We start from the raw sequence: 22725 nt of genomic DNA, 5'->3' as shown, positions 1-22725 counted from the left end.
CACTTTTATAATATGGATGCTGCACGGTGCCATCGTTTTTTGGCTGGTTTGGGAAAAACAATTATACCTTGACTTTGTTAATACATTTTGAATGACATGTTATAATAAGATGTTTTCTTTTAGATGCAACTTTTTAAAATCTTGGTTATATAATCATTATTATAAACTGGGTGGTTCGAGCCCTGAATGATGATTAGCTGACAGCTGTGGTATATCAGACATACCACGGGTATGACGATACATTTATTTCACTGCTCTAATTACGTTGGTTACCAGTTTATAATAGCGATAAGGAACCTCAGGAGTTTGAGGTATATTGCCAATATACCACGGCTAAGGGCTGTGCATTCCGCATTGTGTCGTGCGTAAAAAACAGCCAGGTATATTGGTCATATACCACACCCCCTCGCGCCTTATTGCTTACATATTAGGTATGCGTTTAAACTGGACATGCAAAACAACACTTTACCCATTGAATTATGTGCCATGCATTATCATTAAAACATGTGAAACATGTTACTTCGTTAGTCCAGAGGAAAGTGTATCTTAATTGGCTACTGTACTAGGTCTAATTATCATAAATAAGGGGGTCTTTCTTTAGATGTTTTGAAGTACAGTAACATAAATCAAGCAGTGGAATTTAAAAGAGGGCGTGGCAAGGAAGGATCATTACGATTGCCATTCGTCGCCACCTGATCATCCTTCCCAACCTCAACTCCCAGACTTCATTAATTAACACTGCTCACACGCCAGCACTTGTTCTTCGTCACGTCATTTATCCCATCAGTTCGTGCAGTCTGGACTGTGAGGCGGAGTTAGTCAGCATATCGATAAAGTGAATCTAAGCGGAATCATCGAAATGACAGGGCGTCACTGGGGATACGGAGAGGAGGACGGTAAGTAAACCTACCAACCTGGGAGAGCATCACTATGCACGCTACTGTAGAACACACCGCATCTCAGCGTTGACCTTGTTTGGGGACGCTCGTGCGCTGCGAGTGACAGGCATTCGGTCATTTTTCTCTGCAAGACTGAATGCATATTTGACTAAATACTTTTCTGATGGCAATAGGCTATAATCACATTCATGTTTTGAACTATGTCACTTTGACATTATTATTATGAAGCGACAGGTGACAGATTGGCTGATTTAAAAAAATAAAATAAAAGTTTTTGTAAAATGGTGAATGACTGGATCTCCTTTCTTACATTACATTTTTGTCATGTCCAGCTCTGACCATCTTTGTTTCTAAGGTCCAGATGCATGGCACAAAAACTATCCCATCGCCCATGGCAATCGCCAGTCTCCCATAGACATAGTTCCCGAGGACACTGTATACGATGCCAGCCTGCCTCCCATATTCGTCTCCTACGACCACTGCAACTCAATCAACATCTGCAACAACGGCCACTCTGTGACAGTGGAGTTTGATGACACCGATGACAAAACAGGTAACGGAAGATATCGCTATAGATCATATAGAATGCAAAGAGAAATACAAGAAGTGGTGGAAAAAGTACCCAATTGTCATACTTGAGTAAAAGTAAAGATACCTTTTTATAATAGAAAATGACTCAAGTAAATGTCACCTAGTAAAGTTCTACTTGAGTAAAAGGCTAAAAGTATTTGGTTTAAAATATACTTAAGTATCAAAAGTAAAAGTGTGAATCATTTCAAATTCTTATATTAAGCCAAACTACAACACTCAAACATAACTTACAAACGAAGCATGTGTGTTTCGTGAGTCTGCCAGATCAGAGGCAGTAGGGCTGACCAGGGATGTACTGTTGATAAGTGTGTAAATTGGATCATGTTCCTGTCCTGCTAAGCATTCCAAATGTAACCAGTACTTTTGGGTGTCAACTAAAATGTACGGAGTAAAAAGTACAATATTTTCTTAAGGAATGTAGTGAAGTAAAAGTAGTCAAAAATATAAATAGTAAAGTACAAACTACATAAGTAGTACTTTAAAATATTTTTTACTTAAGTACTTTACACCACTGAATACAAGCAATATTGAGATATAGTATTGTTTCAGATTCGATCATCAACCCTTTAACTTTGACTGAGTGTGAAAGTCAGCCAGCCCAGGTGTTTTTTTTAATCACTGATGTATATCATTGTGATGGGTGGGTGGTTGCTTCTGGACACCTCCATCACTCATGACTATGACATTAGCCAACACAACCACTGTATTGGTAAGGGGACACCATTATGGTACGGGTACTGTGTAGTAGTACGATCATGCTACAACCACCACCCTTGCATGCACATGTGACACTTATTTAGTGGATGCAATTCTACCTACGTGCAGTATGCGGATGAATCGTTTATTACAATGTCTAGCTTACACTTTGCATGGTCTTAGTCACTGTTGTTTATGCTTCAAAGTTCACTGACAGCAGAATTCTCCACCGTCGTCCATTCTGAGCAGTGTAGTAGTTTGTGGAAGCCTAATGCCCTAAATGACACAGCATTTTAGTTTTATTGCCAGGAAACTTCAAATGTTCAATGTTATCCATTGGAAATATGTTTTGGATTTGCAGACTTCATCACAACCGCCATCAAAATGTGGTTGATGGATAGACCACTTAAATGTGTATATCATTAAGGCCCCTCCTACTGGACTGTATGATTCAGTGAGATGTGTTTTTGTGGATATAGTGAAGCCAGTATTTAACTGTAGGAGTGTCTTTCTGCCAGACCAGACATCTGACCACATCAGGTAATCTTTATAGTTGCGTCATATCTGTTTTTAAACTGACAGTCCAAGTAAACAAAGTCATTGACAAATAAAACATGAGGAGAGCTGCTTTGCTTCTGTGGCATCAAAAGGTCATTGGAACCAAGGGTCTGAATAGAATGACAACCAAGTAAGTTGGGGCTTGTATTTTGAAAAGTGGTAATTGAACACCTACAACAAAAAGGTGTTCTAACTCTATGATCTCGTACCCCTGCACATCGACTTGGTACTGGTACCCTGTGTATATAGCCAAGTTATTGGAAACTCATTGTATTTTCTTCCTTATTCTTTTTCATGTTTTTCTCTCTCTACATTGTTAGGAAAGGCCTGTAAGTAAGCATTTTGCTGTTAGTCTACACCAGTTGTTTACAAAGCATGTGACAAATCCATTTGAAAAGGCCCTCCACAAAAGGAAAATACAAGCCACGACTGATTTTTCTCAGTCTTAACAAAGTGTGGCTTGTTTGGCTAAGGTGTAGATCACTATGAAAACGAATTCACAGAAACCAAACAAAGAAGTTCCATTCTGCATGACATGGTCTTATGATCGATAGACTTCCCTATACTTTCACCATCGGGCTGGTTGGAAGTTCCATCACCTATGCATGCCCATTTGTCCTGTTTCCCTTTTGTGGTTGTGTGATTTATGGTGTGTGTACCTTTTTTGTACATGCCTAGTGTATCAGTAACTCAGGAAACGTAGGAACATGCTCTAAAGCACACATTACCCAGGTGCCATTCTTATCCACCCAACCGTTTCATGCGGATGAATTATTAGACGCATTAATAAAGTCACGACCGGGCTAATGGAAACTGAAATGCAGGATCAATTTGATAAATGTCAATAGACAATTTGTCCGTTCGACATGGTGTGATCATTTTTTGGAAGTAAAATGTATTATGCGAGAAATGGCGGAAAGGTCTTTGTGCAAAATATTGATCTAATAACCATCATATTGAAGCAAACGTGGAGTCACGTGTGGTCCTCCCACAATGACTCTGGAAAGCATGCAGTTTGTTAGGCTACTGATGAAATAAGTTACGATGATCTTCACAGGGTGGTGAAGTGCACAGTGATGAGCTTGATCAGGGTTGCAAAGCTACCAAAGTTTACCGAAGTTACCGGAATCTTCAGTACTTTATTTATTTTTTATTTAACCTTTGTTTAACTAAACAAGTCAGTTAAGAACAAATTCTTATTTACAATGACTACCTACCAAAAGGCCTCCGACGGGGGCTGGAATTAAAAACAAAAATATAGGGCAAGGGCGAACACTCCATAAAAAGAGAGACCTAAGACAACAACATGCCACCAAGCTGCGTTGTCATGTGTTGCTGCCAACACAACATGGTAGCAGCACAAAACATTGTACAAACATTATTGGGCACAGACAACAGCACAAAAGGCAAGAATACCATTTTGTAAATAACAGAAAATATAGGCAAATCTATTTTTTTTTAGTTTTGGATATATATTTTGAATTACTATATATGCTTCCATATTGTCCATGAATTTCTAGTAGATGTACATATGGTTCAAGAGAAGAAAAAAAACATCTAATCAAGCAATGCCATTATTTTTTATGTACTCTGCAAGTGCAACAATTGACTTTCTTTTACAACTGCCACCAGTTTGACAAGAATTACATTGACAAGAAATACACACTGACATAGCAAAATAAATGAGTGATTTTTTTTTTTTTTTAAATAAAGGATATTTCCTGCTGAAACCCTCCTATTTAACACCAATGGTATTCACAAAGTTGATGGTTTATATTTAGGATGTTTTATTGCTCTGTAATTGTATGTTTAATTTGAACATCTTAATTATATCACATGTCAAATATATGAAAATGCCACACAGAGAGCCAGAGATAATTAGACACCACAAAAAAAATCAGAAGTATCTAAAATGGCCGCTAGATGTCTTGAGATAGATTACATCAAATCCTTGCAAGATACACGTTCTGGTAGTTTAATGGTAATATTACTTGCCTTTGCAACACTACGCTGGATGATCCTTTCCAATAAATATCGAGGGTCTTATTTTGGTGACATGGTGGTCGACGTTTGGCTGCCCTTGGACAAATAAAAATAATCTTGCTCTTATCCATAATAATCTCATGTAGGTAGACTGCCAGAACTGTGTCTGCCAGCTGTTGGCTAGAGCACACGTGACAAGATCAGAGTGGGCACATTTGCTATATAATGCAACAGTTTTTGTGACAAAACAATCAGTAGAGTTGAAAATGCGATGGAAACCAATTTAACTTGTTTTATTTTATTAGGTACATGTCAATTTCACTCTAAAAGTTATTTCAATGTGCACCATGTCATCACACACACAATATGTCTATTTGATGGAAACCCATCTCTGGTGGGAAAATGATTTCAGAATATTAGCATAACAAAAATCTGTCACCAATTAGATGGAAGGAAACCTAGTTTGTGACATTCCGATCTCTGGCATTCTCTTCATCTGCCATCACAAAGATCGTGTGTGTGTGTGTACTGTGTGTGCTTTGCATGGCTTGGCTCCAGTGGTATCAGACAGAATTAGTCACTTACTGCCCTGTCCTACACTGTCACTAACTGAGCCCAGCCCTGACAATGTCTATCCTGGGGCCCTTATCCCCAGCACCACCCCAATTAGACCAGTTCGTTACAGGACAAATCCTAGGCATATCAGGACGCATGCTCACAATACACTCTCATTTGTTTTATGTCAGGTGAAGTAAGGCCTTCATGAGGACATAGTTGTTGTAATAAATTACCGATTTAGCCAAATTAGGAGGAGTAGTAAACCGTGTGGTTGCGGGGGAAGGTGCCTTTTGTGTCTGTCAGAGTGTCATTGATCTGTATCAGCTTAGCGAGAGTGATTTAGTGAGCAGTGGCAGGTGTAGCCAGGTTGAGTCGCTCTTCCAGGCCTGGTATGTGGTGTTTCCTGCCTGCCTGTCTAGTGTGTTGTGCCAGGCATAGGCGCATAGAGGCATGGCAGTGGCTGGCTGGCTGACTCTCGTCCTCTGCCCTGACAGTAATCAGGGCAGGCCCCCTTGACAACGCCTACCGGCTGAAACAGTTCCACTTCCACTGGGGCGGGAAGGGCAGCCAAGGCTCCGAGCACACCGTCCGAGGGAAGACCTACGCTTCAGAGGTGAGCGTTTTCCCCCTCCTAATCACCCAGACGGAGCCTAGGTAACCACATCTTCCCCGACATGCAGTGCATTCAGAAAGTATTCAGACCCCTTGACTTTCTCCACATTTTGTTACGTTGCAGCCGTATTCTAAAATGGATGTAAAAAATAATAATAATCACGTTTTTACCCTCATCAATCTACACATAATTTCCCATAGCAAAAACATGTCTTGACATGAGAAAAAGGAATATCAAATTACGTAAATATTCAGACCCGTTACTCAGTACTTTGTTGAAGCACCTTTGGCAGCGATTACAGCCTTGAGTCTTCTTGGGTATGACATTACAAGCTTGGCACACCTGTATTTGCTGAGTTTCTCCCATTCTTCTCTGCAGATCCTCTCAAGCGCTGTCAGGTTGGATGAGGAGTGTTGCTGCACAGCTATTTTCAGGTCTCTCCAGAGATGCTTGATCGGGTTCAAGTCCAGCTCTGGTTGGGCCACTCAAGGACATTCAGAGACTTGTCCTGAAGCCACTCCTGCGTTGTCTTGGCTGTGTGTTTAGGGTCGTTGTCCTGTTGGAAGGTTAACCTTCGCCCCAGTCTGAGGTCCTGAGTGCTCTGGAGCAGGTTTTCATCAAGGATCCTTTTGTACTTTGCCCCATTCATCTTTCCCTCGATTCTTACTAGCCTCCCAGTCCCTGCTGCTGAAAAACATCCCCACAGCATGATGCTTCACCATAGGGATTGGTGCCAGGTTTCCTCCAGACGTGCCGCTTGGCATGGCGTGAGAGTCCTTCAGGTGCCTTTTGGCAAACTTCAAGCGGGCTGTCATGTGCCTTTTACTGAGGAGTGGCTTCCATCTGGCTGCAGAGATGGTTGTCCTTCTGGAAGGTTCTCCCATCTCCACAGAGGAACTCTGGAGCTCTGTTAGAGTAACCATCAAGTTCTTGGTTACCTCCCTGACCATGGCCCTTCTCCCCCGATTGCTCAGTTAGGCCTGGTGGCCAGCTCTAGGAAGAGTCTTGGTGTTTCCAAACTTCTTCCATTTCAGAATTGTGGGGACCTGGGGACCTTCAATGCTGCAGACATTTTTTTGTACCCTTCCCCAGATCTGTGCCTCCGACACAATCCTGTCTTGGAGCTCTACGGACAATTCCTTCAACCTCATGGTTTGGTTTTTGCTCTGATATACACTGTCAACTGTGGGACCTTATATAGACAGGTGTGTGCCTTTCCAAGTCATCTCCAATCAATTGAATTTACCACAGGTGTACTCAAATTAAGTTGTAGAAACATCTCAAGGATGATCAATGGATACAGGGAGAACCTCAAGTCTCCTAGCAAAGGGTCTGAATGCTTACAGTACCAGTCACACCTACTACGCCTACTCATTCAAGGGGTTTTCTTTTCTTTTTTTTACTATTTTCTACATTGTAGAATAATAGTAAAGACATAAAAACTATGAAATAACACATATGGAAACATGTAGTAACCAAAAAAGTGTTAAACAAATCAAAATATATTTTCGATTTTTCAAAGTAGCCACCCTTTGCCATGATGACAGCTTTGCACACTCTTGGCATTCTCTCAACCAGCTTCATGAGGTAGTCACCTGGAATGCATTTCAATTAACAAGTGTGTCTTAAGTTCATTTGTGGAATTTCTTTCCTTAATGCGTTTGAGCCAATCAGTTGTGTTGTGATAAGGGATGGGTGGTATACAGAAGAGAGCCCTATTTGATAAAAGACCAAGTACATATTATAGCAAGACCAGCTCAAATAAGCAAAGAGAAGCGACAGTCTATTTTTACTTTAAGACATGAAGGTCAGTCAAACCGGAAAATTCAGTCGCAATCGCAAGAAAACATCAAGCTCTATATGATGAAACTGGCTCTCATGAGGACTGCCACAGGAAAGGAAGACCCAAAGTTACCTCTGCTGCAGAGGATAAGTTCATTAGAGTTACCAGCCTCAGAAATTGCAGCCCAAATAAATGCTTTACAGAGTTCGAGTAATAAGACACATCTCAACATCAACTGTTCAGAGGAGACTGCGTGAATCAGGCCTTTATGGTCGCATTTCTGCAAATAACCCACTACTGAAGGACACCAATAAGAAGAGACTTGCTTGGGCCAAGAAACACGAGCAATAGACATTAGACCGGATCTGTCCTTTTGTCTGAGTCCAAATTTGAGATTTTTGGTTCCAACGGCTGTGTCTTTTTGAGATGCAGAGTAGGTGAACGGATTATCTCTGCATTTGTGGTTCCCACCATGAAGCATGGAGGTGTGGGGGTGCTTTGCTGATGACACTCAGTGATTTATTTAGAATTCAAGGCACACTTAACCAGCATGGCTACCACAGTCTGCAGCAATATGCCATCCCATCTGGTTTGCGCTAAGTCCCACTAACATTTGTTTTTTAACAGGACAATGACCCAACACACCTCCAGGCTGTGTAAGGGCTATTTGACCAAGAAGGAGAGTGATGGAGTGCTGCAGCAGATAACCTGGCCTTCACAATTACCGACCTCAACTCATTTGAGATGGTTTGGGATGAGTTGGACTGCAGAGTGAAGGAAAAGCAACCAACAAGTGCTCAACATATGTGGGAACTCCTTCAAGACTGTTGGAAAAGCATTCCAGGTGAAGGTGGTTGAGAGAATGCAAAGCTGTCATCAAGGAAAAAGATGGCAATCTCAAATATAAAATATATTTTGATTTGTTTAACACGTTTGGTTACTACATGATTCCATGTGTTCATAGTTTTGATGTCTTCACTATTATTCTACAACATGGAAAATAGTAAAAATATAAATTAAATAAAAACCTTGAATGAGTAGGTGTCAAAGCTTTTGACTGGTACTGAATGTAAACAAGGTAAACTCCAAATTCAAATAACTTCACAGATCTTCATTGTGAAGGGTTTTAACACTGTTTCCCATGCTTGTTCATTGAACCATAAACGGTTAATGAACATGCATTTGTGGAACTGTTGTTAAGACACTAACAGCTTACAGACTGTAGGCAATTAAGGTCACAGTTATGAAAACATAGGACACTAAAGAGGCCTTTCTACTGACTCAGAAAAATACCAAAAGAAAGATGCCCAGGGTCCCTGCTCATCTGCGTCAACGTTCCTTAGGCAAGCTGCACGGAGGCATGAGGACTGCAGATGAGGCCAGGGCTATAAATTGCAATGTCCGTACTGTGAGACGCCTAAGACAGCGCTACAGGGAGACAGGACAGACAGCTGATCATCCTCGCAGTGGCAGACCACTTGTAACAACACCTGCACAGGATCGGTACATCCAAACATCACACCTGCAGGACAGGTACAGGATGGCAACAACAACTGCCCGAGTTACACTAGGAATGCACAGTCCCTCCATTTAGTGCTCAGACTGTCCGCAATAGGCTGAGAGAGGCTGGACTGAGGTCTTGTAGGCCTGTCGTAAGGCAGGTCCTCTCCAGACATCACCGGCAACAACGTCGCCTTTGGGCACAAACCCACCGTCGCAGTACCAGACAGGACTGGCAAAAAGTGCTCTTCACTGACCAGTCACGGTTTTGTTTCACCAGGGGTGATGGTCGGATTCGCATTTATCGTCGACGGAATGAGCGTTACACCGAGGCCTGTACTCTGGAGCAGGATCAATTTGGAGGTGGAGGGTCCGTCATGGTCTGCGGCGGTGTGTCATAGCATCATCGGACTGAACTTGTTGTTATTGCAAGCAATCTTAACGCTGTGCATTACAGGGAAGACATCCTCCTCCCTCATGTGGTACCCTTCCTGGAGGCTCATCCTGACATGACCCTCCAGCATGACAATGCCACCAGCCATACTGCTCGTTCTGGGCGTGATTTCCTGCAAGACAGGAATGTCAGTGTTCTGCCATGGCCAGTGAAGAGCCCGGATCCTAATCCCATTGAGCACGTCTGTGACCTGTTGGATCGGAAGGTGTGGGCTAGGGCCATTCCCCTCCAGAAATGTCCGGGAACTTGCAGATGCGTTGGTGGAAGAGTGGGGTAAACATCTCACAGCAAGAACTGGCAAATCTGGTGCAGTCCATGAGGAGGAGATGCACTGCAGTACTTAATGCAGCTGGTGGCCACACCAGACACTGACTTACTTTTGAGTTTGACCCCCCTTTGTTCAGGGACACATTATTCAATTTCTGTTAGTCACATGTCTGTGGAAGTTGTTCAGTTTATGTCTCAGTTGTTGAATCTTATGTTCATACAAATATTTACACATGTTAAGTTTGCTGAAAATAAATGCGGTTAACAGTGAGAGGACGTTTCTTTTTTTGCTGAGTTAATTTATGTTTTTGATTTTTAATACAATTGCAAAAATGTGCTTTATCGTTATGGGGTATTGTGTGTAGATTGATGGGGGAAAAAATTATTTAACAATTTTTTAGAATAGGGCTGTAACGTAACAAAATGTGGAAAAAGTCAAGAGGTCTGAATAATTTCAGACTGCACTGTACATCTGCATCTATATTTGCCAAGAAGTAGTTTTCCCTTCTCTGGTTCGGTTGACCTCTGTACTAGGCAACTGGTTTGTTTAGTACCTGAGACAAAGCTGTGTTTCCCTGAATGTGGGTGCTTGGTACAGGCTTGTCCCTAACCCTGCTGCCCCTCCTCCCTGTTTCCTCCTGCAGCTTCATCTGGTGCACTGGAACGCAGACAAGTACAAGACATTTGGGGAGGCAGCGGCAGCCCCCGATGGCCTGGCTGTCCTTGGCATCTTTTTAGAGGTGAGAGGATCTCCCCTGGGGTACCCCGCTTACCAACTCCCCCCCGCATCAGCCAGCAGCTGTTTATCTGTCAGCCAGTAAATTGCTTTGGAATTGAATCTCTTTCTGCTTCACCAAGTTCTGTTTTAACAGGGATTAGACTGAAGATCAGCAATCACTGAAGGAACAATGTAAAAACGGGTTACGATTTTGGTCTGAACAGAGTGGACGAAAACATTTTACGCGTGTTTGTGTTGAAAATTGTTCAGTCATACCAGTACCATGTGGAACATATGTGGCACACTTTTGTAGACAATGTATTGACATAACACAAAGTATAAAATGTATGTGTCTATGAAATATCTTACTCATAACAACATTGACAGACAGACTGACCAGGTGAAAGACATTGTCACTTGTTAAATCAGTGTAGATGAAGGGGAGGAGACAGGTTAAATAGATTTTTAAGCCCTTGTGAAAATTGAGACGTGAATTGTGTATGTGTGCGATTGACGGTGAAAGGGCGAGACAAAATATTTTAAGTGTCTTTGAATGAGGTTTGGCAGTGGGTGCCAGGAAGCAAAAGGGGGTGCAACTCAATATTAGGAAGGTGTTCCTGTACACTCAGAGTACGCATACAGTGCATGATGGTAAAAAACAACATTTGTAATATACTGTAATATATTTAGATGGTTTACGGAAAGCATCCTATTTTCTCAGATATGACAATCTGTTTGGGCAAATGTTTGAATGTTGAGCTAAAAAAGGGGAGGTGTTTTGTTTACAGATCGGAGGTGAACACAGAGGGTTACACAAGATAACAGATGCTTTATACAAGGTGAAGTTTAAGGTAAGTCATAATGCAAAAGAATGATTCACCTAACTAGTGTCTCGGAGGATTCAACAGGGCATTTGATAAAAGACAAATCTTAAGTGTGGCATAATCCACTTTTCTCATCCTATTCTTTGTTCTATTTGCACCCAGGGAAGCGTTGCAGATTTCAAAGGTTTCAATCCCAAGTGCCTCCTACCGAACAGCCTCCACTTCTGGACCTACCCGGGTTCACTGACCACGCCGCCTCTTCACGAGAGTGTCACCTGGATCGTTCTGAAGGAGCCAATCGTAGTTTCAGAGAAACAGGTGGGAGCCCTCGCCATCTGATAGGGGTGAATCGGTACTACCAATATGGAGATGTCTCTGCTTATGGAAATGTGGGGTCTCCGCTTAGGGAAACCACAGTGAACCACTGCTTTTGTCGTGATGTAAATGATGAACCATTTGAATGACTGCCATCTGCCCTGACGGTGGGTGCTCTGCCCTTCCTCTGCCCTTCCTCCAAAAGTTCAAGAAAGAAAAAGGCACTGAGGTTTTTACACTGATTTATGTGGGAGTGTCATTAGTCTGAAACACTGAAATTGACAAGTAAAAGTATGTCAAGGTTCACTTTGATGGCCCACTTGCAACACTATGGCTGCGTTGTGACAGCCCAATTGTGATATTTTTTTCCCACTAATTGGTCTTTTGACCAATCACATCAGATATTTTCAGATCAGCTCTGAAAAAGATCTGATAGCTCAAAATATCAATTAGTGATAAAAAAAAAATTAGACTTCAGCTGCCCTGTGTAAACGAACCCTATCTGTTTTTACAATATACCAATTCATTTCTCCCCTCACCTCATGGTTAATGATTTGAAACATCAATGTGAAGGCTTTATGACCACCAGTGACTGAGCTGGGGCTGTCCTTGAGCCATCTTTGATGTTACTGTGGCTGGGCTTTCTCCAGACGGAGGGCTTTGATTGGAGGATGCCAGGGCAGTAGGCTCAGCCATGGCTTTGAGTGGATTACTGCATGTGTGGTTTGGATGCCATGCAGTCCCTCTGTGTGAGGGGACTCAAAGGAGGGCTGCAGCAGTGGCCTGCTGTAATCCTAGTGGGAACCCTAGATTTGAAAGAACTCTTTGTGGATCCAGGTGTCACAAGTCACAGGTTAAGCTCCATTCAAACAGTGGTCATTACCCCGGAGCTCGTGACAGTCACGCACACACCCAGATTCTTTACTATGTAGCTGTGCAGTGCATGTTCTCTGAATTACTGTAGGCTAGATTCTCCCTTTGCAGGTGCTCATATAGCTTGAAAAAAAGATTAGAGAAGATAATAGACTCAATGGAGTAGTTGGCTAATATACCATTTCATTCATTTTAAAATATTTACAATGCACTTAGTAGTTCTAATTATACATTGGTGGGAAAAGTACCCAACCGTCATACTTGAGTAAAAGTAAAGATACCTTAATAGAAAATGATTCAAGTAAAAGTCACCCAGTAAAATACTACTTGAGTGGAAGTCTAAAAGTATTTGGTTTTAAATATACTTAAGTATCAAAAGTAAATCTAATTGCTAAAATATACTTAAGTATAAATCATTTCAAATTCCTTATTTAGCAAACCAGATGGCATTGTTTTTTAAATGTATGGAAAGCCAGGGGCACACTGCAACATTGACATCATTTGCAAGCGAAGCATGCACGTTTAGTGAGTCCGCCAGATCAGAGGTAGTATGGATGACCAGGGACGTTCTGTTGATAAGTGTGCATTTGTGCTTTTGGGTGTCAAAGAAAATGTAAAAAAATATAAATACTAAAGGACAGATACCCCCAAAAAACAACTTAAGTAAAAATACTTTAAAGTACTACTTAATACTTTATGCCACTGCCATTATAACAGGCTGTTTACCAGGGAGGTGACTGCATGCCTTCCAGGTCCCCTCCTGGGCTGACCCTGTTTTGTGTTCTCAGCTTTTTTGCAATGGCACTGGGAAAAGTAATTAAAGTCAGCTTTGGCCCATCGGCATGTGGTCTGCATACCTCTGTTCCTGGCCTGGCTGACTGGGCCTGGGAGCACGGGCCTGCTCCCTCGCCCTTAGTGTAGGACTCCAGGGGCACAATCCTTTGATCCCTGAGGCTGATTAACATGATGGATGGAAACGTTTTGGCCTTTTTTTAATTGTGAAATTCTTTGGGGATACTCAGCAGGGAAAAGCCCTTCTTACGTAAGAAGCTATTATTATGTTTTTCCTCCCTCAGACACTGCAGCCAGGGGCTATAAGGTGTTTTTTTCTGTCTCCAAACATCTCTCCGCAGATGGGAAAGTTCAGGATGCTGCTCTTCAGCGGAGAGGAGGAAGAGGGCAGGAAACGCATGGAGAACAACTTCCGACCCCCTCAACCCCTGAAAGGCAGGAAGGTGCTAGCATCCTTTGACTAACGTGACTGCAAATAACCTCTAGGTGGCATAGACCACATGTCCTCTATTATATGCCAGAGTGAATGTCTGAGTAGCGTTTATTCTCAACTTTGAATATCCTGGTCTGAGTTTTTTACTACTGCTGATGAACATAGAACCAGTGGTGTGAAACATCACATCTCCCTCTACTGGTCAATTGTTTTCAACCGCACTTTAATTGAATGCCAGAAGCAGATATCAACGTTTGAATCAGTCATTATGACTACTATGTGCCCTCTGCACAGCTCTATATTTTTAAACATAGTAGTCATCTGTAACATTTTTATGAAGTGAACGATATTGCTCACAAAGCTATCCAGGCATTTCCTTGACCGAACAGCGTAATGTATGTAACTCTGTAGCGAATTATTGATCTGATTGAATTTTGTTTGAAGATGTACGACGTGACCTCAAATGGGTGTAGTGAAAAGCGTTTAACAGTCCCCCTCCACACACACACACACACACACACAACATTTTCTGTCCATCCAGTGGATTGTTGTTGTTGAGGCTGCTAGTGTCTCTATGCAAGGTGCTATGTCTTCTTCCCAGGGGTTTAGCCACACCATTGGAAGACGACGCCAGTGCTCTGTAACATGTCGTCTGAATCCTGGTGGTAACCTATGTTGATCCATGTTTAGCTTGGCTATTTCAACTGGATCCACCTTGTCCTAGTTGCCGTAGATCCTTTAACCCAACCCTCACAAATGTGGGGGGAATTGGAGTAGCGAGCGGCTGCCAAATCTCAATTGCTCAACTCTAAATGGAAGAGTTTACGCCGTAATTTCCCCGTGCCCTGACAGCCCAGTGATTGAGGGAATGGCACTAGGGCGCTCTCTCAGCTGTATATCAGCTTTAAAGATGCCAAGTATACACTGAATAGAGGATTGTGCTCATGTTGGGTTAAAACTGTTCCTCTTTCGAGAAATGAAGGAGAGGGCGTACACACACAGCATATTCGGTATGTCAACGAGACACTTCTGTAATGGGTTTATGTCCATGTCTTTGTGCTGCTCATTTCTCCTGTGCCACAGAACAGCCCTCCTCCCCACAGTCCGTTCCTACACTACTGTACGATGTGTTGTTCCAAGCAGGGTGACGCTCCAATTCTTTTGCGATAATGGAAGGTCTCAGTGAGGGTCATAATCATTAATAGAGCCCCAGGTTAGAGGCAGCTGTAAGAGAAATTGCTCCTCTGTCCTCTTGGTGTGTTTTGAGTTATGGTTGTTTTACGTAAATGCTGTTCAATAGATAAAGGTGGACTTTACCAATATGGACAAACTGGTAGGGGGACATGCTCTGCCTTGTCCTACCCATGGGAATTAAGGCTTGGAACTGGCACTTGAGTTATCTATTTCAAACAATTGATATTATACAATATGATAAGCGTTATTTATGATATATTTACTATGTGAATCATTTTGCATGAACTGGTAACTCTTTAATTTAATAATTTTGTTTTTTTGTGTGAATTGTAGCTCTTAAAAATATTAGATTGATTCAGTACTGTTTGTTTCAGAAACAAAAGCTGTGATGAAAGAATGTATCAAACCTTTTGTTACCATTAAAAGGCGTGTGTGGAGTATACAGATTAACTTAAGTAGTATGTATTGTTTTATGACTATTCTGGGTCCCAGAATTAGTTGTCACTGCTGCCACCATGTGGTCTAACAGAGAGCTGAGAAGTAAGTGTTCTGAGAAAGTTCCCAATGAGCTCCGAGCAAGTTCAAAATGCATTACAGTGGATAACTTTTAAACACCAACACGTATGGTTTTTGCTGTCCGTTCATGACTCCACGGAAACATGTCAGTCAGTCCACTGAAATCAGTAAACGTAACAGTACATATGATCACTGATTTTCTTGACAGCCATTGATTTATGAGGAAATTCAGTATGGAATGAACCTTGAACCGGGTACAAATGTATGTGAACGTGTTCAAAGATGACGCTTCTCAAGACTCTCCGTGCTTAAACTCGGTCTCGCTAATCAGAAGCTGTGCGGATACGTAAATGTAATCTGTGTGCTCCTCAGCCCAGGGGTGAGAGAACAGACACCGGTCAGCGATTGACGTGCTTGCTCACTGATATATCAAATCAAACTTTATTAGTCACATGCGCTGAATACAACAGGTGTAGACCTTACAGGGGAAATGCTTACTTACAAGCCCTTAACCAACAGTGCAGTTCAATAAATACTTAAGAAAATATTTGCCAAATAAACTAAATTAACAAAATAACGAAGCTATATACAGGAGGTACCAGTACCGAGTCCATGTGTGGGGGTAGAAGTTTGTCGAGGTAATTTGCACCTGTAGCTAGGGGTAAAGTGACTATGCATAGCTAATAAACAGCGAGTAGCAGCAGTGTAAAATCAAATATTGGGGGGGGGGGGTGGTGTCAATGTAAATAGTCCAGGTGGCCATTTGATTAATTGTTCAGCAGTCTTATGGCTTGGGGGTAGAAGCTGTTACGGAGTCTTTTGGTCCTTGTCTTGGTGCTCCGGTACTGCTTGCCGTGCGGTAGCAGAGAGAACTGTCTATGACTTGGGTGACTGGAGACGTTCCTCTGACCCCGCCTAGTATATAGGTCCTGGAAGGCAGGAAGCTTGGCCCCATGCACTGAGCCGTAAGCACCACCCTCTAGCGCCTTATGGTCAGATGCTAAGTAGTTGCCATACCAGGCGGTGATGCACAGCACACAGTTGTGATTTCTTGCTTAGCTCCAGGCTGGTAGAGCCATCTGGCCAAGAGCTTGCTCCTGAGTGATTGTGCTGTGTGAGGGCTATTCAAAACACTCAGGCCCTCCAGTTAGTAATCACCCCAAGGCTCATTTCATCTCTCCCAGACACCTGCTAATGAATGTACTGAGAGGACTCTTAACTGTTTGCCTTGAGCCAGGCTGCCACCTTCATTTCCATGACCAGTGTTGCACAACAACCATGGACCACTACTTCAGATGCACCAGGCTCAAGGCAGGACAGTGTATTTAACACGCCATAGGCCTCATTGCATTGCAGTGCTAGAGGCGTCCCTACAGACCCGAGTTCGATCTCGGGCTGTATCACAACCAGCCGTGATCGGGAGTCCCATAGGGCTGCGCACAATTGGCCTAGCGTCATCCAGGTTAGGGGAGGGTTTCGCTGGGAGGGCTTTACTTGGCTCATTGCGCTCTAGAAACTCCTTGTGGCGGGCAAGGCGCCTGCAGGCTAACCTCTGTCGTCCAGGTGAATGTTGTTTCCTCTGACACATTGGTGTGGCTGGCTTCCAGGCTAAGCTGGCGGGTGTTAAGAAGCACGATTTGGCGGGTCAGATTTCAGAGGATGCATAACTCGACCTTCGCCTCCCCAGCCTGTTGGGGAGTTGCAGCGACAAGATAACAATAGATATATGTTTCCTGGGGAAAGGAGTGTCCATGTACCTTTTTTAAAAGGCATCTGCAATGGTCTGTGTGGACTGCAGGGGTGCACTGATAATGATCATGGTGCAGGGTGCCTCTTGCATCTATCTGTCCTGTTACTATGTTATGACCATGGTGACACCACTCCCGACTTACATCCAGTTATCAGTAGAAGCTGCAATGGGAACCTAATATCTGGAATCGCAGACTTAGGACAACCACACTAGTATGCTGAAACATTGGTGACATTGTGGGAGGCAATCCGTGGAACCCAGCAGCCTACCACTACATCTGTATTCAACTTAAAGATGTCCACAAGGTGGCAGCATTTACCATCACATACAACAGGAGTGCGCCAACAAGACTTTGAGACTGATTCGATTTGAAGAGCCTGTGATGCCATGTTGAGCTTTATACTAAGAGACCATATTTAACCTCAGGTTTCACTGCATCATGAACATGTCTTATACCCCAGTATTGGAAACCGTGACAACTGTCTGAAATAAATGGACCACAAATAAACTGTAATAAACGGCCTCACAATCTGCATTGCTTGCTGTTTGGGGTTTTAGGCTGGGTTTCTGTATAGCACTTTGTGACATCGGCTGATGTAAAAAGGGCTTTATAAATACATTTCATTGATGGATAGTATGTAGTCTGTTGCTAGAACTGACATGCTTTAGTACAGTATTTTCTGTAGGGGCTATTACTTGACCAAGGTCAAACTATTTGGTAGTGGTAGTACTTCTCTAAATCGACATGTCTTTGTCTAAGTAGGCTATATTGGATTCATTTCACATAAAGAATGGCCGGACAGTCATTTTGTTGATTTGAAGAATTTTAATACTGTCCAGTGTTTCTTAACTGGTCTCACTTGTCACCTGAGCAGTAACATCTATGGGAAATTATTTTGTTTGCAGGTACCTGAATAATGAATGAAACCGGGTGCGTAGTGTATATTTAACATATCTTTTGACATAACCCTCCAAAGATGGTGTCCAATGAGCTTCCTTAAGCCTGAGGATACCTGAGCAAGCGTGTCATTGATGAGCGCAATCAATGTGCCGTGTAATTGAAACTGCATTTTAGTCTTCCAAAATAGATCCTGTCAGATCTATTTTTGGCATCAGGATGTCTGTTATTCCTACTGATGATTCTCTGACACAGCAGCATCTGACCAGCCTTAATTAATAGATTGATTTTTGGGGTTCATATTTCTATCTGTAGGACAATGCGCCTTTTGTGTTTGAGCACACGGCCAGGTTGTCTTTTTATTGACCATTTAGGCAACACTTTACATTAAGTTGCTTGTATACTTGTGTGGTGCCGCTGTAATTATATAGTAACACCATGACATAGTTCTTTGGTAATTGCTTTGACTGCATAGTAATGTAGTTTAGCAGTTTAGTTAAGACTTTTCCTTCGCTACACATTGGACTAATGTCGTTTCATTTTTGTTTGTTTGTACAAGGGCACGGTCTTATCGCAGATGTCTTTATTAATACAGCCCTTATAGTGAGTACTACACAGACTACATTTTGTTTGTTTTATCTGATTTCATTCTCAAATGACATCAGCAAAGTGGAAAAGGGTTCTAAATCACGTTTTGTTACTCAATGTCGGGCCTGGAAGACTGTCTTAGACAATAATAGGCACTAGCTTTATCGCTTCTTCATCAGTTGACGTGCTGCAGTTACCATGGCGACAAAAAAACACAACACAAGCCCCGTCTTGTATCTCCCCCACTTGCCTCTGAACAAGTGATCTGTCGCTGTCACGCGCCAGAAAAGAAAGGATGCCGTCCCAAAATATCTCACGCCTGCCTCCCAAAATACTTGGTAACGCTGCTTCGACGCCTCCTAAAATACACGTGTTTTACAGTATGTGTTTGTATCTATATTTAGCGGTGTGTAGGCGTCGATGTGTGGTGCTCAGTGTAGGGTTCCTATAGAAGTGCAGCTCCACTGACTCCAGGGTCTCTCATATCATAACCTTGAGACCGGCCCTGTGGCTCAGCCACCACAGCTCCATCCCCACTAGGGTGTCCTAATGGGACACTGCAGTCAGGTGATCACAATATCAAAATACGCTTTATGCACAAAGTAGTGTAAAGCACATGGTGAGTACCCTCTTCACACAACCTACGCTGAACGTCATACCGGCCCTGGTAGCAGACATAAAAGAACTTACAGGAAGATATATGGACAATTGTTCTCCCCCCAAAAAAATATCTTAATTGGAAAATGGTCTAATACACAACAATTATTTGTGTCTGTGTCCCTGTCCCATCATGGATAGATTGGCAAAATGGAGCACATGCACTTTACCTTGGTCTCTATGGTTCATTCACCTACCCATCATGTGACACCACTGGTGTGAGGTCACAAACGGCTTATGCAGGCTGGCAGAAACTACACAGACACCCTTCAGGGAACCACCGGAAACAGGGAGACGGAGTGACCTCAAATGCACACTGATTCAGTGCATGGGGATCTGCTTCCATAGTGTTGCTACAACAGTACTGGTAACAGAACATGAGTAGCCTACTCCTCATTGTCCACGTCTGCTCTTTGCTATGCTGAGCTAGTCCTGACTGGGAGCACTGACATGTGAAATAGTGCCAAGGTTGAGTGAGATGTTTAGCCAGATGCCTTCCACATGATTAGTTTAAGAGAGATGACATGCTCACGGGGCTGATGCTGGAAATTGGCTTTCCCCTCTCCTTCCCAGAGAGAATAACCAAAAGCCCTGAGGGATGTACAGAAACAGCTTTTCTTCCATGCCCCACCCCCAACGTGAATACCATCCAGAGAAATGTTAAACTGCCGTGGGATGTTGGTTGTTTATTGTCACGAGTCTTGTCCTGGATGTAGAACTGAGCAATTTTAGTTCATATAACGAACTAAAATATAAATACAATATGCAACAACATATAAGGAAATCAGTCAATTGAAATATTCATTAGGCCCTAATCTATGGATTTCACATGACTGGGAATACCGATACCTTTTTAAAAAGGTAGGGGCTTGGATCAGAAACCCAATCAGTATCTGGTGTGACCACCATTTGACTCAGGCTGAGCGGCACATCTCCTTCACATAGAGTTGATCAGGCTGTTGATTGTGACCTGTGGAATGTTGTCCCACTCCTATTCAATGGCTGTGCGACGTTTCTGGATATTGGCGGAAACTGGAACACGCTGTCATACACGTCGATCCAGAGCATCCCACACATGCTCAACAGATGACATGTCTGGTGAATATGCAGGCCATGGAAGAACTGGGACATTTTCAACTTCCAGGAATGTGTACAGATCCTTGCGACATGGGGCCATGCAATATCATGCTGAAACATGAGGTGATGGTGGTGGATGAATAGCACAACAATGGTCCTTAGGATATTGTCACGGTATCTCTGTGCATTATGGCTACCCATACCATAACCCCACCGCCACCACGGGGCACTCTGTTCACAACGATGACATCAGCAAACCGCTCGCCCACACAACGCCCACCATACACGTGGTCTGCGGTTGTGAGGCCGGTTGGACGTACTGCCAAATTCTCTAAAACGACGTTGGAGATGACTCATTTTGCGTTTTTATAATTATGTTCAGTACAATTTAAGGTTAGGGGTAGGCATTAATTAGGGTTAGATGTGAGGTTAAGGTTAGGGTCTGGTTTAAAATCAGATTATATGAATATGCCAGCTAGTGACCACCACAGAGCTGCCTCTTTTATTTTTATGAGAACAGAATTCCCGAACTCCATACACATTTTTATGACATTATAGGAGTAGAAGCGAGAGACAGAGTAGAGGGCAAAGAAAACCATAGGGCTCATGCAGGGATTGAACAGGTTCCAGAGGCAGGAGTGTTACCCACTCGACCAGACTCCAGTCTGGACAGAAATGCTTGTCCTTGGTCTGTGTTCTACAGTATGACAAAGGATCCCTCTTGAACATGCCAATATGTTGACCCATGACCCTAGCAATAACAACAGGATTGCATAACTCAGCAATTAGCCTGAAATATTACCGCATGTTGAGAGTTTCAATTAGTAAACCTCTCACTCCTTCACTCCACATGAACCTAGTCACCTCCTCTCTAATACAGTTGAAGTCTAATATATAGGTTGGAGTCATTAAAACTTGTTTTTCAACCACTCCACAAATTTCTTGTTAAACAAACTATAGTTTTAGCAAGTCAGTTAGGACATCTACTTTGTGCATGACACAAGTAATTTTTCCAACAATTGTTTGCAGACAGATTATTTCACTTATTCACTGTATCACAATTCCAGTGGATCAGAAGTTTACATACACTAAGTTGACTGTGCCTTTTAAACAACTTTGAAAATTCCAGAAAATTATGTCATGACTTTAGAAGCTTCTGATGGGTTAATTGTCATCATTTGAGTCAATTGGAGGTGTACCTGTGGATGCCTACCTTCAAACACAGTGCCTCTTTCCTTGACATCATGGGAAAATGAAAATAAATCAGCCACATCAGAAAATAATATTGTAGACCTCCACAAGTCTGGTTCATCCTCGGGAGCAATTTCCAAACGTCTGAAGGTACCACGTTCAGCTGTACAAACAATAGTACGCAAGTATAAACACCATGGGACCACGCAGCCGTCACACTGCTCAGGAAGGAGACGCATTATGTCTCCTAGAGATGAACGTACTGTGGTGCAAAGTCCCTTGTGAAGATGCTGGAGGAAACGGGTACAAACGTATCTATATGCACAGTAAAACGAGTCCTATATCCTCATAACCTGAAAGGCCGCTCAGCAAGGAGGAAGCAACTGTTCCAAAACCGCCATAAAACAGCCAGGCTATGGTTTGCAACTGCACATGGGGACAAAGATTGTACTTTTTGGAGAAATGTCCTCTGGTCTGATGAAACAAAAATAGAACTGTCTGGCCATAAGAACCATTGTTATGTTTGGAGGAAAAAAGATGAGGCTTGCAAGTCGAAGAACACCATCCTAACCTTGAGGCACGGGGGTGGCAGTACCATGTTGTGGGGGTGCTTTCCTGCAGGATGGACTGGTGCACTTCACAAAATAGATGGCATCATGAGGCAGGGAAATTATGTGGATATACTGAAGCAACATCTCAAGACATTAGTCAGGAAGTTAAAGCTTGGTCGCAAATGGGTCTTCCAAATGGACAATGACCCCAAGCTTACTTCCAAGTTGTGGCAAAATGGCTTAAGGACAACAAAGTCAAGGTATTGGAGTGGCCATCACAAAGCTTTGACCTCAATCCTATAGAAAATTTGTGGGCAGAACTGAAAAAATGTGTGCGTACAAGGAGGCCAACACACCTGACTCAGTTACACCAGCTCTGTCAGGAGGAATGGGCCAAAATTCACCCAACTTATTGTGGGAAGCTTATGAAAGGCTACGCGAAACAT

General features: G+C 42.7%; 1 protein-coding gene across 2 annotated transcripts in view; it reads left to right on the top strand.

Moving 5' to 3' along the window:
• The first annotated feature begins 615 nt into the window (after positions 1-615).
• The window catches only part of LOC112232238 (carbonic anhydrase 7-like), a 37782-nt gene continuing 15672 nt past the window's right edge, over positions 616-22725 (top strand). The window contains exons 1-7 of one of the 2 annotated variants that reach the window (XM_024399064.2): positions 616-896; positions 1255-1452; positions 5780-5898; positions 10547-10642; positions 11409-11471; positions 11607-11762; positions 13766-13867. In XM_024399064.2, coding sequence (XP_024254832.1) covers positions 860-896; positions 1255-1452; positions 5780-5898; positions 10547-10642; positions 11409-11471; positions 11607-11762; positions 13766-13867 — 771 coding nt within the window. In that variant the 5' untranslated portion in view covers positions 616-859. Of the gene's footprint in view, positions 897-1254; positions 1453-5779; positions 5899-10546; positions 10643-11408; positions 11472-11606; positions 11763-13765; positions 15605-22725 lie in introns of those variants that run through there. The other variant, XM_024399066.2, reaches the window with a different exon arrangement.

The sequence above is a fragment of the Oncorhynchus tshawytscha genome, linkage group LG12, assembly GCF_018296145.1.
Source record: "Oncorhynchus tshawytscha isolate Ot180627B linkage group LG12, Otsh_v2.0, whole genome shotgun sequence".
Classification (NCBI taxonomy): domain Eukaryota; kingdom Metazoa; phylum Chordata; class Actinopteri; order Salmoniformes; family Salmonidae; genus Oncorhynchus; species Oncorhynchus tshawytscha.
Note: the sequence above shows the minus strand (reverse complement) of the source record. Positions and strands in the feature narration are given on the sequence as shown.